The sequence below is a fragment of the Rhinoderma darwinii genome, chromosome 1, assembly GCF_050947455.1.
Source record: "Rhinoderma darwinii isolate aRhiDar2 chromosome 1, aRhiDar2.hap1, whole genome shotgun sequence".
NCBI lineage: Eukaryota > Metazoa > Chordata > Amphibia > Anura > Rhinodermatidae > Rhinoderma > Rhinoderma darwinii.
The window spans coordinates 557614723-557633658 of record NC_134687.1 but is presented as its reverse complement, the minus strand read 5'-3'; the positions used below and the strand labels follow the sequence as shown (position 1 = coordinate 557633658).

At 41.8% G+C, this 18936-nt stretch overlaps 1 protein-coding gene across 2 annotated transcripts in view; it reads right to left on the bottom strand.

The window, feature by feature from the left end:
- Positions 1-726: 726 nt before the first annotated feature.
- Positions 727-18936, bottom strand: part of POLK (DNA polymerase kappa) — a 113963-nt gene continuing 95753 nt past the window's right edge. For both annotated transcript variants that reach the window (XM_075838451.1, XM_075838460.1), the window contains exons 13-15: positions 10201-11112; positions 6295-6346; positions 727-2135 (exon numbers count right to left, since the gene is read on the bottom strand). In XM_075838451.1, coding sequence (XP_075694566.1) covers positions 2051-2135; positions 6295-6346; positions 10201-11112 — 1049 coding nt within the window. In that variant the 3' untranslated portion in view covers positions 727-2050. The remainder of the gene's footprint in view (positions 2136-6294; positions 6347-10200; positions 11113-18936) is intronic.

Genomic DNA, 18936 nt, shown 5'->3' with positions numbered 1-18936 from the left:
TACCGGACCGAACACAGTGCAGGGAGCCGAGCTCCTAGCATCACAGTTCTGTACGACGCTAGTAGTCCCTGCCTCGCTGCCGGACAACTGTCCCGTACTGTAATCATGTTTTCAGTACGGGACAGTAGTTCCACAGAGAGGCAGGGACTCCTAGCGTCGTACAGAAGTATGATGCTAGGAGCCAGCTCCCTGCACTGTGTTCGGTCCGGTACTTGCGGCCGAAATACATCCGTCAATTACGGACGTAATGACCTCGTGTGAACATACCCTAAAGGTCTATTCACCCGGGTCTGCCGCCAGCTGAGGGTCCGAGATGAATACCAACAGTACGGCTATTTTCACACTGGTGTCAGACTTGCCATAGGCAACACATGGCTCTGTGGCCGATATCCAAGGCGTATCTGCCCCCTGTAGATAGTGCCACACATTGCTCTCTGTGGAAAGTGGCAAACAGTCACAAACTTGCCTATCCCCATTCCCACGCTGTGATGCATACCTGGCTTCTTCTGGCCATGCCTGCTTCATTTTTACGGCATTCACCATGTGGTAAAAACTACATGTGAACTTTTTTTCTGTGGGTCAATAAAATGACAGAGATACCAAATTTATATAGTTTTCTTTATGTTTCACCACTTTTAGCATTATGCCTTGTAGCCTTCGCCTAATGCCAAGCAAAAAAGTCAACAAGATAATACATATAGTGCAACATTTCTATTTAATATAAAAATAATAAATCGTACCATCAAATTAAAACAATTCATTTTTAAACTTACACTTGTTTTATTTTATAAATTAGAAATATAAATACACAGCTTTAAAAGTATTACGTGAAAATAAATAAAACATTTTAAGAAGGTCTTGATTTGGTAGGGTACTCTGTAAAGTGCATTGGAAAAAACAATGATAATCCAAGTTAAATCCAATAGATGTGTAACCTTGATATGTGTGTGTATAATAAAATATACAAATGATAGCCAAGAAATTACTTATGGTGGACCTGTCGGGCTGATCACGCGAGCAGCATATGATAGTGGAGGTGCTGCAGATAAGATTCATGTGGAGCTTTTTCCAAACCATGAATGCGCTTCTAAGCCCTAGTGAAATCCTGAGTCTGACCTCTCTGCCCACAGAGAATAGATTCCCCTGTATGAGCATTTATACAGGGGAAAGCTGTCGAAAGAGACATTCTGAAAATCAGTGGTGGTCTGAGAGGACAGATTTCAGCAAAGTGCTATACCATAGATCTGTGTGTGAATATATTTTCCTCCCCTTTAACTCAATGGACATATATTAAAGGGATTCCGTTATTTGAATAGATATTTCTTGTTAAAATTACATTTCTGGGATATTTGCGCTGTCTTCAGTCCCTTGCCATTTCCCACCTTTACTTGGCACAACCAGTATAGATGTGCATTTTAAACAGGACAACTGATAGGTAATGTACTAGTTGTAGACCTCTAACCTGCCCTGGTTGGTACTAGCCATCGCATTACACAACACTGTCAATTGACAGGCTTAATTATCTTTTAACAGAGGACAAAATCATTTGGAAGCAGCTTGGTACTCAACCCATGCCATTCACCAGTTTAGATGGCCCCATACATAAAATAAGAATTCCTTTGTACACTAATCTTTCTGAAATTATGGTAAACCCAAAGCTAAAAAGAGACTCTTGGGTCATATTCTGACTGTGTACACCCAAAAAACAAATACAAGTACTATAAAATATTTAAACTGGCTCTGGGAAATATTGCCAGTGTCAAAAGGTGCACATACAAATAAAAACTTGTCCATTTTCATTATTAAATAAACAATATCACAATCACACAACCTTTTACAATTAAAATAACTTAGACATTAAATAAACCAATATTGTCAACAAAATGGTTCCCACAATCTTGGTCAGTTAACAGTGGAATAGTCTGATCCTGAGTTAGGCAAACCATTTGATCTCCTCTAAATAAATAATATTAAAATTATCCAATATTACTTAATTGTTGTGCTGCCAAATCTCCCGTTGAATAATCGGAAGAGCTTTAATCTTAAGATATTATTTAAAAAAGGCGTCAATTGTAAGACTAGAGCGGTTTGTCTTGGCTTTCTTGGAACCTGGGTTCTGCTGTGCTGTTCCTGGCCTGTTGGAAGAGCAAAAAGATAAAATAAAAAGTGAGTGAGTAAAACATATACCCAAGGACGGAGCTACATAAAGACTACAGTCTCCAACATCTGCTGTAGTAAATGTCCATAGAAATGCATTTAAAGTGAATCTCTTCTTGAGACGGCTCCCCCAATGGTCATTGAAACTCCCAGAAAATATCTGTTATTACTAGGGGAAGCTGCTGACAGATCCACATTACCCCTGTAGTAATATTTCAGGGGAAATGTAGCATAACACAGCGCCCACTGGAGTCAGTGGGTGACCACATAATATGTGGTCATGCAAAGTCCTCCACAGGAAGAGCTACTCTTTGTAATGGGGACATACCTATATGCCATCTATACACTGTAGTAATAAACAACAACCCTTTTAAAAGCGTACCTAGTGTTACCAAAAAAAAAAATCTGCAGCCACTGATATACACTCCTCAACATTGAAATTGCAACACCAAGAAGGAAAAGTCTTGTAATTGAGGAAATCACAGGATCAATAGACATGTTAATGATATGCAAATGAAAAAAAAATATTCCAAACATCTCTATTTATTCAGTATGGAGTATGATCGCCACACGCAGAAATAAACGCACTTAAGGACCTTGGCATGCCATAAATGAGGTTATTAACGGTTGTCTGAGGAATGTTATGCCACGCTGAATGCACTTGGACACGCAAATCAAGATTGGCTGCTGGCAGCTCCCTTTGCAATTGCCGACCAATGACGTCTCAGATGTTCTTGATGGGAGACAAGTCTGGAGGCGCTGCAGGACATTCTAACAACTTTAGGCCACGCAGGCTGCTTACAGTAGCACAAGCAACATGCAGCCTGGCGTTGTCCTGTTGAAAAACGGCTTCTGGGACACTTTGGAGAAATGGTCGTACCACTGGTTCCACAACCAAATCAATGTAACACCGAGCTGTTAAGTGTACCTGAAATGAAGACTAGAGGGTCCGGCTACCATACATTATGCCACCCAACACCATAATCCCAGGAGTAGGACCGGTGTGACCATTCCTTGTGAAGGCCTCTTTATGGTGTTGCCCACGTTGTCTCCAGAACAATCTTCGGCTATAATTACATCCGAGACAAAAGTGTGACTCCTTCGCTGAAGAGGATAGACCTCCATTGCCATCTTGCCGTGCACCACGATAGCCTTTGAGAGCAGTGGAGTGTGGTCAATGGGACACAAGTAGCTGGATGTTTGGCTCGTAGCACAAGGTCATGCAAACACCTTCTGATGGTTTGTGTCAACACTGGTTGCCGCCCTAGGCTTGGGATGTGACGTCCAATTTCACTTGCAGTAAAGAATGGATCACTACGTGCCATTCTTCCAATCAGACGATCCGTCCATGCAGAGGTTCGCCTCCGCGCAACTCTTGCTTTCATTCCTGTTCGTTGTTGTTCTACCAACCTCCGGGACACACAAACAGGGCCGGCTCCAGGTTTATGTGGTCCCTTGGGCGACACAGACTTAGTAGGCCCCTTTGCGGGGGATCTCACAGCGGCAGTAAAATGGCAGAAAACATCACTTTGAGCCCCCGTATAGAAGTTAGGCCCCCAGTTTGTACCCCCATAAATTTAGTGCCACACAGCTCCCCTCCTCCCAGGAAGTGCCACACAGCACCCTCCTCACAGGTAGTGCCACACAGCCCCCCCTCCAACCAGGTAGTGCCACACAGCCCCCCTCAACCAGGTAGTGCTACACAGCCCCCCTTCCTGTAGGGCTCACTCTATTGGAATCTCCAGCCAGAGCATTGCCGATGCTCTGGCTGGGGATTCCGCTTCAGGAGAAGCCCCTGACTGTCCATATATGGACAGTGTTGTCAGGGGCATCCCCCGAGCCATAGTCCTGAGCAGAACACTACTAACACTCTGCCTGGGACTCCTGCTCTGCTCCCGACATCATTGTCCATATATGGATTGTGATGTCCGGAGCAGAGCTTAAGTCCCAGGCAGAGTGCTACTAAAGGCTCTGCTCTGGTATTCCAGCTCTGGGGAAGCCCTTGACATCACTGTACATATATGGACGGTGATATCAGGAGCAGTGTCCCAGGCAGAGTGCTAGAAGCGGCTCTGCTCCGGTACTATGGCTCTGGGGAAGCCCTTGATATCACTGTGCCTATATGGATAGTGATGTCAGGGGCAACCCCAGAGCCAAAGTCCTGGGCAGAGAGCTACTAGTACTCTGCCTGAGACACTGCTCTGCTCCTGACATCACTATCCATATATGGACAGTGATGTCAAGGGCTTCCTCAGAGCCGTGGGTCCCCTCATGAGGCGGGCCCTGTGGCAGCCGCTATGGCTGCTACAGTGGTATTTACGCCGCCTGCTAGACAGTGGCTCTCTCTAGAAGAACCCCCCCCAGCAAGACTCTGGCCGGGGATTCCAGTCTTGGAGGAGCCATCACGGCAGCGCACGCAAAGTTGAACAGTGCTGACATCTTGGCCTAGGCGTGTAGCGATCTGCCGGAGTGATAAACCAAGGTCTCTCTCAGTTAAAGAATTCTGTCCCTCTCAGTTTGTGACAAGTGGTGATAACTGACACATCAACGAACAAGAGGCATTGCACAATCATCCCACACCACTTGATCCGATTTTTGAGGTTTCATGTGTCTAAAAAAAAACCTTTGCTTTGAGTCTGGCTTTTATGTCCCTCCCACATGCCACAGATTGGAGCTAGGTGCTTAAAAATTTGATAATCTGCATATTTTAGCAACACCTGCTACTTCTTCGATTTGCATAAACCTAAGACTTGTCCTTGTTTGTGTTGCAATTTTAGCATTGAGAAGTGTATATTAAATGTATTGAAGAGATAAAAAGTGTGTTTAACCTGCATATTTTGGGTCTTGCCTCTGCTGGTTTCTGTGAACAGACATTTTCAATCACCATCAAAACCACAAAAAAGGCCATACTTACTAGGTAGGTGGGTGGGTGAAAACCCGTTCCCAGCAGGACGCAGACAGATCAAAAAATGCTGCAGAAGGAGTGTGCATTAAATAGTGATAGCCACTCCCACTAGTCTTGAGGGGAGTGGCGAACTAAGTGCTCAAAGGTGTGCGATAAATGAGTATCAGTGTTAATGTAGTGCTAGGGTGTGAATGTATGGTAAAAAAGAAATGTGTATGTATGAAAGTGTCAGAACTGTGTGATAATGTAATAAAAATAAATAAATGTGATGAATAGGGGTCAGTGCTGTGAATAGTACATGGGGTGTCAGTACTATGTGTAATACGTGGAGGGATAATGTGCTGGTCGTCAGGCATAGCATATCTTGCCGAATAACAGCCTATTTGTAACGCCGCTACTGTTAGCTAAAGCGGGCTGCTCTGCATGCCAAACCGAACGCCAGCACATCATGCCCTCCCAGCATATAAGACCCGGCCGCGTCCTGAAAAAAAGTAGTATACATAGTAAAAAATATATCCATGAAACATGGGGTATTAGTTGTTATTTTGGCCAAAATACGCAAAGCTCGCAACCCAACGTCAAGGGTCCCCAGTGCCTTGCGAGTCCCTAACTAGAACTTTTCGTTCCTAATTTTCAATCACCATGCTTGCTAAGCGGGTGGGCTCTCCCTGATAGCATGTAAGAGTTGTGCCTTGTGCTCGGAGCCAAATTCGAAATCTTCCCTGTTGCTCACCTACCCCTCATGCTGTTTCACTGAAACATTGAATGAGAAACTGCAGATGCGTCCCCCTCTTCCCTGTATTCTATTAGAATTTTTTTGGGTGACCGAGGAAATTGGTTCACACTAAACAAATCTGTTGAACACATTTCTACGATTAAAAAAAAAAAATCAGTCCTATATAGCTCAATGGTGTTTGTAAAAAAACGACATGCGCATGGCAGGAACAACCCCACTCAGGGTCCTTTTAAAGATCGCTGATCTGCAACACAGCATGTCGATCGACACTTGTTTGCTCCTTTCAAACAGAGCAGTGATTGGAATGTATGTTAATGAACGATTGTTAATATGAACATTCGTCCCCATACAATTTTCATCTAGTCAGCAGTAAATCAGGGACAGGGAGATGTGCTGCTAACAAGCGACCATTTTTCTGGCCGCATAAAAGATACAAACAGCCGACAAAACTTTTTTACATTCAGAAGCAGCAAAGTTATACATACAATAAACCTACCGTTTTGTTCGTGCAGTGGATTTCTTACCAGCATTACCTCGGACTGCGTTTCCTGTTGATAAGAAATGAGAACATCAGGCAAAAGATTTAGCTCGTAACAAAATAATTACCTATAATGTTTCAGCCCCATCAATGGAGACTTTTTCAAGAGAGACCTCTGTAAGATTGTAGATGGATGAATAAAGATCCACCTTTTGATTCTTTAAATTCGAGTGCTGCCATTCTTGGATTCTTGCTTATTACGGTGGGACCTTGGATTGAAGTCCCAGAGGCTTGCACCCAATTGTGTACATGTGCTACTTTCATTATTTTTAGATATCTATCTACATCAATAGATTTTAGATAATTAGAGCAGAACTAAATGATGATGGGGTATTAAATAATTAGGCCTCAGTCACACAATGCAGATACGTGGAATTTATAAATCAAAAGCAGGAATGGATGACACACATCTTCCAGCTAAATTTACCTCATAAGATTTATGAAAAACAATTGCTGCTCTACAAGGAAAAAATATACCTTGAAATGCATCTGTCTGCAAACAAAAGAACGAGGACTAAAATTGAGTAGTTCAAACAATTATTAGCCAAAACTCAGCGCCTCCAATTTACGGGAAGATAGGGATTAATGGCGGCAACAGGTTTAAGCATAAAGGTAGTGCTTTAAATTAATTTATTTCTTCTGACTCTGAACATCTCATTCATCCCTGTGCATATTTCTCAGGGGCATTGAATAAATCCGTAGTGACACTTCTTACAATGCAGTCGTGCAATTTACAGACGCAAAACGAAAAAAAAAAAAACAACACATAATAATGGAGGTTGTTAATATTGCTGCTATAATTAAAGAGCCTTAGAAAAAGGAGAGCTGCAATGAAACTGGTTGATAAGAGCAACACTCACACATTACGTCTCTACTAGTTTTATGGATGAGGCCCTTTGTGTGCATAACTTTATACGATTATACAATTATACAATAATGTCCATTGTAACAGGGTACAAGTAGTGCTCTTAATGGCTAATGCTGGACAGAACATTCCCCGGTTCCTGGTGACCCAGTTTTCCTCCCTCCATTCGGCGGGTTGTCTGGTTTCACCCATTGCTAAACGGGAAGCTGGATTCTGCAGCATACAGTAGGTGAGTACCGAGAATGATGGGGAAGGCTTGCGGTGGCTACTGGAGAAGTTTGGGGAGCTGCTGTGACTGAAATCTGTAAAGGAAAGTGGGGGACACAACTTTACTACTCATGGGGGGAAGGGGGCACTACTGTAACTACCAACTCTATTCGGTCTATGGGGGGGATGTAAAATCTTCAAGTGATGTGTAAGGCCCAGTTCTGGGGTCTAGCGCATGTGTTAGACAGCGAACACTTTCTTAGCCTGAAATTTCCCTAACCTTGGAGGGGGGGGGGAGATCAGCTGTTATCACTGGGGGGGAGGGAGGGGGCTCCATGTAGCTGCTTATTCGCCCTGCAAGGAAATTGTAGTATTACATGGTGCCTATTCAATTTAAAGGGGTTGGCCACTTTATCTTTATTCTTCCATACGTGCTGGAAACACTATTCGTAATTTACTCATATGATCTTATTAGAAGATCAGCGCTGATGTTTTAAAGTGTATAGTGTCACACCCGTGTTTATTCCAATCTTCTTCACTGACAATACGGCAAAACAGTTCCAACATGGCCGCTGACTGAGGGACATGTGACCAGACCCATACATCAGCGGCCTCTATTGAATAACACTGCACGTGGGCTAGTTTCCCTTGCCGTGCGCAGTGTTATTTAATGGAGACCGCTGATGTACAAGTCCGGTCACATGTCCCTGGCTCAGCAGGGACCATGTTGGGACCAGAGTGACAGTCTCCTGGTAAAGAAGATTGAAACAAGTGGGTGGCACTATACACTTAAAAATATCGTCGCTGATCTTCCGACAACATTATACGAGTAATGACTTTATGTGCGGTTTCCAGCACAGTTGAAGAAAAAAAGATAATGTGGCCAACCCTTTAACCTACTCTAAGTATTAAAAATAAAAAATGCATAATAACCCTGGAATTCATGATTTGACAACCTTGCCCTTTGTTGCCAAGGAGTTTGGAAGACTGTGTTCCCTTAAGGTAATTGGTGTGTCCAGCAGAGGCACTTGCTAAAATCTTTCATAAGGACTAATGATAAACCAGCTGGGACAAGGAAATAACATTCTACATAATACACCGAAAATAACTCTGTACTACTCGTGATTGCTTATTGTAAAACTTTCTAGCGGTAAACCTCCAGCAGCCAGTAAAAGTTGTATATAAAGAGAAAAGTCCTGGCAGGATTAGTTCTTTTTCCACAGGACTTTTGTCTATGTATTCTGGGCACCGTGCCATGCTTACCGATTGTGCGCCTACTGGCTCATTCACCTAGAGCAGGAAGGTGCAGCCAAAGGTCAGTGTCAGTTCCAGAGACATTCAGGATCTGCTCAAACAACCCATTATTGCTAGGACATCTGATGGTTGGGCGAAGCAAAAACCATGAGCAAGAGATGTGTAATGTGGACTAGAGAGATTATATGGAAGATGTACATTATAAAATGTTCATGCCAGAGAAGAACATTGAAAGCAATTCAATATTTGGGCCCACGATACATTGCTGTGCAGGATCCAACTACTAGCTGGCTGGTCAACCAACTTTGTAAGAGTTGGTTGTACTCCACCTATACTAGGTGAACTAAAGTCCTCTCCACAACTATCAATTGTGAATGTGTTTAGCCTGAACATATTCTACAATGCTGTACACATATATTAACCCCAGTGTCCCACAATCTAATCTACAGACACCATAGAGGCAATTTAATAATTGACTGTAGAAACCAAAGTAGTCCTCCTGCAGGTAACATCCAATTACAGGCAACTATCATCTACCGGTAGAGAAGCCAGACAGGAAAACAACACGCACTAAACTTATGATATATTAGCTGCAATACCGAGATAAAGTACAACGTAAATCACTTATTTTATAGCATTAATGGATAAGAAATATGAAACCCTCTTACACACTACAGTACAGTCTGCAAGGCAAGAGGTTTTTTTTTTACATATAAAATACAAATAAATTTCAAAGACATACAGCAGCCTGCACACGAGCATATTACAGAGGTGTACAACATCAAGTGCCCTACTGTACCTCTGCAAATCTCTGATTTCATACGGAATCAGACACAGAATTTATTTGTGTATTGTTAAATCAGATGCCATATTATGAAGAATCTCTCTGTACATACGGTGCTGTATAACTGCTAAAGTACACACACTAGAGACTTTGGGGAAAATCTAAAGAATGATGTACACCACTTTTCCAGTGTAGTAAAGTCACAATTTTTTTGCTTCGTTTTGCGCATTTTCACTCCTCTCGACACTTTTTAAATACGGCACGAAAAGTCAGCGGCGTTAAGGAGGAGGGGCAAGGTCATTGCTGGTTAGATGAATTTACTATAATTTATGACAGAAATTGGTGTATATTAAAATGCATTTAATTTCGGTCTTTTGGACAGCCAAAGATACACCAAATTTGGTGCGCCTCCTAATAAATTTGGCACGTTTTCTTCCAAAATCTGCCCCATTAGCCTCAGCTAAAAATTACTTATATATCACTCTACTAGTATTCAACAGTAATTAAGGACGCGTCAATTTTTTATAGACACTGGGGAAGAAAAAAAAAACGGTTTGTGAATTTACAGGCAATTATCGACCCTGCCTACTAGCTTCTTTGTAAACTTACTTAATTGCGAGCTCCAAGCGTTTTTGTTTTTTTTAGTGCATTACAATTGATAATAAGAAACCTAAGGAAGCACAAAAGATCCCTTTCGCATTGCGGCCCAGAAGCTGCAAGTTACGCCTCTGCCTATAATCTATTAGGCACTCACCGCTTGGAAAATCATTTTTGATTGTAGGTCTTGGATCCAGGTTGGCAGTATGTTCTTTGAGCTCTTCTAGAATACCTCTATTGAGGCAAACGTCAACATGTCTATTAAACACTGCTAAATCTGAGGTATCTTGCTGTAAGTTGCACACTGGACAGATAAATACGTTATCCCCATGATACTCTGACGACCTCTGTGTCGATGCATCTTTACGGTCATCATCCATATTAATTTCAACATAATTTTCTATAGCGTGATTTTCCACAGGGTTCTCACAAATAATTTCATCTTTGCAGGGGTCCATCTGCACCGCTTGGTCATGTATTGCACGTATTGTGTTTTTATCAATGACAAAATCATCCATGTCATCAGATGGTGTAACCGTCACCATCCTGTTTTTAAGATTCTTTATATGGACATCTTTCCGAAGGCCATCACAGCCTTCACCACTTTTTAGGGATTTATCACTACTTGTTCCAAGAAAGTTTTCACATTTTCTTATTTCAATGTTTTCAGGAGGAGGCGATTTACCCAAACATTGGTCAATATGTTTATTAAATGCCCCCAGATCCCAATCACCCTGTTTCATCATGCAAATAGGACATGTGAAATCAGGTTCTTGGCAAATCTGGTCAACCTCCGTTATGTCCTTTTGCTGTTCGCATGGCGCAAGTGTCACATTCTGCTCAATGCTCATAACTGCGTTGCTGGTTGACCCTTGCTCCAGACCAAGTTGTCTTGCTGCACGTTTCTGATTGAAGAAACTCTCTCTCTGAGGGGCCGGAGCTGCTTGGCCAGCTTTGACTGCCATTTCGGAGCATTTCGTCTTTGTAGGTTTGCTTACGCACAGGAAACTTATGATACTTTTCTGGTGTTTTCGGTCATCTTCTGATAGAAATCCAGAAATTTTTACACCTTTGAATGATCAAATAAAATGACAGTAGTTAGAGAAATAGAGCCATAGAGGAGTTTTGAAATCATATACAAAGCAGAACAGTAACACAATCTGGGGATCCAGGGGTGTCTTCTGGCAGGCCTGCAGACATTATAGGGAGTCATTTCTGATACAGGTTACCAGAAGGCCCTGGTGGATCAATTGATGTGAGGCTTAGGTGCTAGGGTGCGCACCCTAGCACCTAACGTCCTTCTAATGATACTATTAAGTCTGCAAAATAAAATAAAAATGGACAACATTTGGGGTTAGTATGTTTTACATTATGTATTGGTACAATTTGCTAAGTAAAGGCACAGAATTCAAGAGCTAGTAAACGTACAAATACAGTATATTAACCACTTATCACATCTTAACGTAAATGTATGTCGTGGATTGCCTTGTCTAAAGGCTCAATAACATAAACTTACCTCAGGTAGATCATACAGGCACAAAAACGGCGCCTGTGCGATCAACAGCGGGAACCCAACGGTTATTGACAGCCGGGTTATTGGCTGTTACGGCCAGGATCAGAGAAACTTCTGATCCTGGCTGTTTAACGCCCCATTGACTGCGACATCTATGAAGCTTGAAAAAGGGAGAGAACTCCCTTTGTCAACTCATAGGCACCCTGAGATGCGATCCCAGTCTGCCAGTGTTATACTGACCACATTCCAACATTAAGTAGGTGGTCAAATGATCACAGCTTTAAGTTCCCTAGTGGAACGATTTCAATAACCGCCTCCCCACAAAAAAATAAAGTAAAACCCCTTTGTTCATAAAAAAATAAATCCATATATATTGCATCAATTGTAACGACCTGCGGAATAAAGATAACATTAGTTTTGCCATGAAGTTTAAATAAATAAAAAAAAAAAAAAAGAAAAACACAACAAATTTGCTTCCCCCCCAAAAAAAAATAAATCTTATAAACGTTAATCAATACAATATATGTCACGAAAAATGGATGTATATGGCTTACTTATGGTGCAACATAATACCGGGTAAACCGAGTGCACTGGTTTGAGTCCATACCCAGATAAAATCTATAACTGCGTTATAAAAAATCACCGGCCCTCTAGGCACCCATAAAGTATATAGGACAATGTTTATTACCATAAAAATCTAATATAAATGATTTTAAAAAAACAAGATATATACCCGTATGTCTTTATAGTATATAGCTAACGGTCTAAATTATATAACAAGGATACCTCAAAATACTGCACTATGTTGGCTATACTAATACTTTATATACCTAAAAACATAAATAATTTGAATATGATAAACATAAAAGTAATATATCTCTATAACCATGTATAGAAACTGTATAATAAAGTACAGTAATATGAATAGACATAAAGGGATACACTGTTAATTGTTTTCTGTAATAGTTCACTCAAACACTGTAAATGATAAACTCGGTTCACTATACAGTATATGTACCGCAAATGGTACTAATAAAAGAAAACTACAGCTCGTCCAGCAAAAAAAAACAAAAACGATGGAAAAAATAATGGGCTTTTGGAATGCAGCGACACAAAAACAACTTTTTTCCATAAAACATGCTTTTATTGTACAAAAAGTATTAACCCCTTAATGACCAGCCTATTTTAGACCTTAATGACCAAGCCATTTTTTACGTTTTTCCATCGGCTCATTCAAAGAGCTATAGTTTTTTTATTTTTGCGTCGACATAGCTGTATAAGGTCTTGTTTTTTGTGGGACAAGTTGTCATTTTTAATAGCACCATTTTGGGGTACATAGAATTTATTGATCAACTTAAGAAATGTCAAATTAAGGAAAAAAAACCTGCAATTTCGCCACTTTTTTGCGCCCTAAATTTACGCGTTTACCGTGTGGTAATAACACAATAACTTTATTCAGCGGGTTGTTACGATTGCAACGATACCAAATTTATATATATTTTGTATGTTTTACATACTTTTTTTTACATTATTTTGTTTGTTAATAATAAAGCAGTTTTTCATAAATTTTTCACTTTCTATGAAACTTTTTTTTAAACTTTTTTTTTAGTAGTCCCACTAGGGGACTTCACTATGCGATTACATTTATAATACACTGCAATACTTCTGTATCGGAGACACAGGGTGTCAGTGGGATGAGAGGGAGCTCCCTCCCTCTCTCCAAAACCATTCAGATGCGGCGCTCGCTATTCAGCGCCGCATCTGAGGGGTTAAATGGGCGAGATTGATACTAATATCGATCTCACCCGTTTGAGAAGGGATGCCCCCAGCCCTCAGCTACCTCTGGTAGCTGAGAGCAGGGAGATTTGACAGCTCCCTGCTCTGTTTACTTATTCCGATGCAGCGCCGTAAAAAGGCTATTGCATCGGAATAAATCGCGTTTGTGGCCGCCGTAAAAACACTATGGGGCGGTCACTAACGGGTTAAAACATTAAAAAAAAGGATATAAATTTGCTATTACTGTATTCCTACTGACCCGTAAAATAAAAGGTTAACATGTTACTGAACAGTAAACCATGTATGTATGTATGTATGTATGTATATATATATATATATATATATATATATATATATATAATAAAAAAAGAAAAGGGGCAAATTGCTGTTTTTTCCCATTCTTCCCACAAAAAAAATGAATAAAAGTTATACAATAAATTATATGTACCCAAAAATGGCGGCAATAAAAAATTAAACTCGTCCTGTAAAAAAGACAATCCCCATACGGCTGTGTTGACAGGAAATGTAAAAAATGTATGGCTCCATAGAACGTGACTATGAAAAAAAAGACAAATAACATCACTTGGTCCTAAAGGCCCAAAATAGGCTGGTCCTTAAGGGCTTAATGCACACAGGATTATATATAAATGTTTTTGTCGTACCATTTGTGGCTGCTAAGTTTACATCAAGAGGTTAGGGCATTATGGGCAGTAGTCCTAAAATCTAAGCTAGTCCTGGAACGTGTAGATAAAGCATAGCGGAAGGAACGTCTTTTCTACCTACAGAAAACCATCTGTGGATCAAGACATTACCAGCCAGAGATATATAATGAAGTAGTGAAATTGTTCTGGTGAGTCCAGTTCTACAGTTCTGACACGGATACAGAGTTTCTGTAATGCCAATATATTTGTGCATAATATTTTCAGCAGTTAGGGAGCCATATGCAAGTGACTAGAATTTCACTGGTTATGGAATAGAGGCATAGACACTGAACAGCATCGGACTAGCCTACCAGATGATCCAAAAGACAACTCAGTTTGGGCCAATTACTAGCCACTAGTTTCTTTCTTATGGGTTGACTTACGATTAATCTTTTTCAGCTTGAAAAAAAGATTGATTACTTACCGGTAATCGGTTTTTCAAGAACCTATGACAGCACCCCTGGAGAGACGTCCCATCCGCTGGACAGGAAACCTGAGGATATAAAAAGGACACACCTCTCCACACACACCAGTCTTTATCAAGAACTCGGGATGAGAAATAGTTTATATTGTTGTGTTTTTTTTGCACCACCCTAGTGAAATTCCCTTACACCTTTATATATACAATATTTACAAAGAATTCCTTTGAATTTAGGTTAGCGATCTACCTAATGATGGCTCATTTGCCACAAACCATAGGGAGGGTAACAGCGGGGTGCTGTCATAGGTTCTTGAAAAACCGATTACCGGTAAGTAATCAATCTTTTACCCTTTCACCTATGACAGCACCCCTGGAGATGTAAAATAGAAATCAGTATTTAGGGTGGGACCACAGCTTGTAGCACATTTCTACCAAAGGCCAAGTCAGAGGCTGTATGCAGTTCTAATCGGTAGTGCTTGAAAAAGGTGTGAGGAGAACTCCATGTGGCCGCCTTGCATATCTGGTCTAGAGATGCCTCTGCTCTCTCTGCCCACGAAGTGGACACAGCCCTGGTGGAGTGAGCTCCAAAAAACTCTGGGGGCTTGAGCTTCTGATTTATGTAAGCTAAATTGTATGGCCTGCTTAATCCACCTCGCTATAGTGGCTTTACTGGCTGCCGAACGCTTGTTATGACCCTGAAACTGGACAGACAAAAAATTTCAAATGGTGTCTTTATCATAGCCTGGAGAATGAGATTTAAGTCCCAGGGAGGAACTGGGGATCTTATCTCGGGTTTGAGTCTGCAGGCAGCGGTTAGGAATCACTTGATCCAGGGGTGTTCTGCTAATTTAGAATTAAAGAAGGAATTTAAAGCAGAAATCTGAACCTTTAACGTAGTATCCCTAAGGTTTTTATTTAACCCTGCCTGGAGGAAATCCAATATTAAAAGGGATATCTGGTTTGGTTAAAGGATTAATATCCTTGCCTGCAAAATTCAAGAATGCTTTCCAGGACCTCAGATATATTTTTGAGGTAACCGGTTTGCTACTGGCTAGTAGGGTGGAAACGACGGATTCTGAGAATCCTCTTTGCCTAAGGATTATCCTTTCAGTTTCCAGGCTGTCAGATGGATTTTCTGAATGTTGGGGTGTATTACTGGGCCCTGATATAGGAGATCTGACATGTTAGGGAGAACCCATGGTTGGTCTGAAGCCATTTTCTTCAACCACGTGAACCATTGTCTCTTTGGCCAGAAAGGGGCTATTAATATCACACTGGCCTGGTCTTCTCTGACCTTTTTTATTACTCTTGGGAGGAGGTTCAGGGGGGGGGGGTGGAGGCGTATCCTCTCTCTTGACTTCAACCCTGGAAGAATGCGTCTATTGCTGTTGTGTGGTCTAAAGGGTTTAGGGAGAAGAATCTTTGGGTCTTTGTTTTCCTTGGATGCGAATAGATCTATTGATGGGGTCCCCCATTTAAAGATAATTTTCTGAAATACTGTTGTATTCAGGCACCATTCTAATTGGCGAAGCCTTTCTCGGCTTAGGAAGTCTGCCACCTGGTTGTCTTTTCCCTTCAGATGGACAGCTGATAGGGTCAATAGGTGGCGTTCTGCCAGGAAAAAGATCTGTGAGGATAAGTCCATCAGCGAGGCCGATCTTGTATCCCCCTGCCGATTTATATAAGACACCGTGGTCGTGTTGTCGGAATATATCTTTAAGTGTCGATCTGAAATTGCAGGTATGGATCTTTTCAAGGCCTGAAGAACTGCCGCCAGTTCCCTGAAGTTGGAGGATCCTTGAATGGTCTGTTGATCCCACTGACCCTGAAGAAAAGAGGAGTCTTAATGAGCTCCCCATCCCCAACGACTCACATCTGTGGTAATGTTGAGAGTAGGGGTTAACTTCCATGGAATACCCCGCATGAGGTTCCCTCTGTTCAACCACCATCTGAGAGACAGCCTTGTAGCGGATGAGATGTGTAGGGGCTGCTCCTGTCCCACTGATTTAAAATGTCCCACTGAAGGGCCCTGGATCTGAAGTGAGCCCATAGTACAGCTGGGATGCATGATGTCATGAGGCCCAGGACAGACATAGCTTTCCTGAAAGATGTCATATGGCCTAGGTAGATCTCTGATATCCTGTCTATCAGGGGACTGATTTTGTCTTCTGGAAGGAAGGACATCTGCTTGGAGGAGTCCAGCAGAGTTTCTAGGAATACACTTCTTTTTGATGGGTTTAGATTTGATTTTTTTAAATTTATGTTCCATCCTAGTTTTGCTAGTATAGCGCAAACTATTTGTATTTGTAGGGTCAAGGTTTGAGATGTTTCCTCAACCAACAAAAAGTCGTCCAGGTATGGGATCAGGAGGATGTCGTTCGTCCTGATGTAAGAGGTCATTTCCGCTATTAGTTTTGAAAATACCCTTGGGGCTTGTGAGACGCCAAAGGGGAGGGCTCTGTATTGTAGGTGAATTAAGGACCCGTTGATTGTCACTGCTACCCTCATATCTTTGATGACGAAGACATATGGGTACGCGGTAGTAAGCGCCTCCAGGTCTATTGAAGCCATCAGGCAATCCCTGGAGAGGAGATTTATAGTTGACGCAATGCTCTCCATGCAGATTTTTTTGTAGGTCAGATAAAGATTTAATCTTTTTAGGTTTATAATGATCGTGTTTTCCTCCTGGTTTACTCACGAGGAAGAGGGGAATAAAAGCCTTGACCTGTCTCTATGCTTGGAACCTGAATTAGGACTCCTTTTTTTAGGAGTGACAGGACTTCTAATTCTAGGATTTTTTGCTGCTCTGGGTCCCTTAAAACCCTTGTGGGAAAAAAATCTGTCTGGGGGAAAAGACCTGAACTCTAGCACGTACCCCGTTTTTATGATTCCTAGAATCCAAGGATTCGCTGATATCTTCTGCCAATCCTTGAAAAACAGGGAAAGACCCCCCACCATGGATTCTATGGCGTCATTGTTGGTCCCTATTTTTAGGGTCCTTTTGGGGCCTAAAGAGAAAGGACTTATTTTTCCTCGTAAATCTTGAGGATCTCAAGTTCTGTCCCCTAGGGTTAGGTCTTTTGTTATTAGGCCCTTTGGGACAAAAGGAATCTCTTGTTGGCCTTGCTTGTGCAGGGAACCCCTTCTTGCTATCAGACGCTTTATCCAGAAGGTTGTCAAACGGGGGCCCAAAGAAATAAGCTCCCGAGCAGGGAATAGCGAACAGCTTCCTTTTGGATCCGGTGTCTCCTTTCCAGGTTTTCAGCCAGATAGCTTGTCTAGCAGAATTTGACAGGGCTGCTGATCTGGTGGAAAGGCGTACAGAGTACTGAGGCATCTGCCAAGAAATCTGCGGCCTTGAAAAGTGCTGGAAGGGAGGATAAGATTTGATCCAGAGTGGTTTTGTCTTCTAGATGAAGCTTCAATTGTGCGAGCCAGATTTTCAGAGATCTGGCCACACAGGTGGCTGCAATGCCTGGTTTAAAGGCCCCCGTAGAAGCTTCCCAGGTCTTTTTTAGATAGAAGTCGGCCTTCCTATCCATAGGGTCTGACAAGGAGCCTAGATCTTCAAAGGGAAGGGAGTGTTTCCTTGTAATCTTAGCTACTGGAGCATCAAGTCTAGGGGTGTTATCCCAGTCTTTACATGCCTCGTCCTCAAAGGGATACTTCCTTTTGAGGAATTTCGGAATACCTGCTTTCCTATCAGGATTTTTCCATTCTTTTTTAATGAAGTTAGTTATGTTCCTATGGATGGGAAAGGTTTTATTCTTCTTAGGTCCTAGGCCTTGAAACATTATGTCCTGGATAGACCGAGGTTCCTTAGGATCATCTACGTTCATAGTAGCCCTTACCGGCTTAAGGAGTAGGTCTATGTCCTCTGTTGGGAACAAATTTCTTTCTCCCTCATCCTCACCTGAGGAATCTAAGGAGCTGTACTCCCCTTCTCCTAGTTGAGGTTCCTCCTCAGCTGAGGAATCGGAAACTATCCAGCTAGAGGAGGTAGATGGTGGATCTTTTTTCCTTTTAAGGGACTTTAGGGAGTTTCTAACTCCTGCCCTTACAATATCCTTGATACTTGTGGCTAAGTTTGTGGACTCTTCTGATATAATGTTGTCTAAACATTTCTGACAGAGCCTTTTGTTATAGGATGATGCTAGTTTCTTTTTACATATAGCACATTCCTTGTTATGGGCCTTATTCTGTTTTTTTCTAAGACAATCTCTGGCCTAAACATATGTACAAAAGAAAGGGGAACAGTATTTAGTAAGGAAGAGGTTTTTTTTTTTAAATCTTACCCCATATTCCTGGCGTCCTCAAGTACCGGACTGGAGAATTTGGCATCCGAGCGGTCAGTGCGTCCTGGTGATTCTCCTGGCGTTTCCATATTGGAAGAAGAAGACTCGAGACCGAAGCTCCTGCTGTTTCAGGCCTAAATAGGCCATGGATTGGCTGGGAGGCCCTCAGCTCCGGACGCTGGAGCAC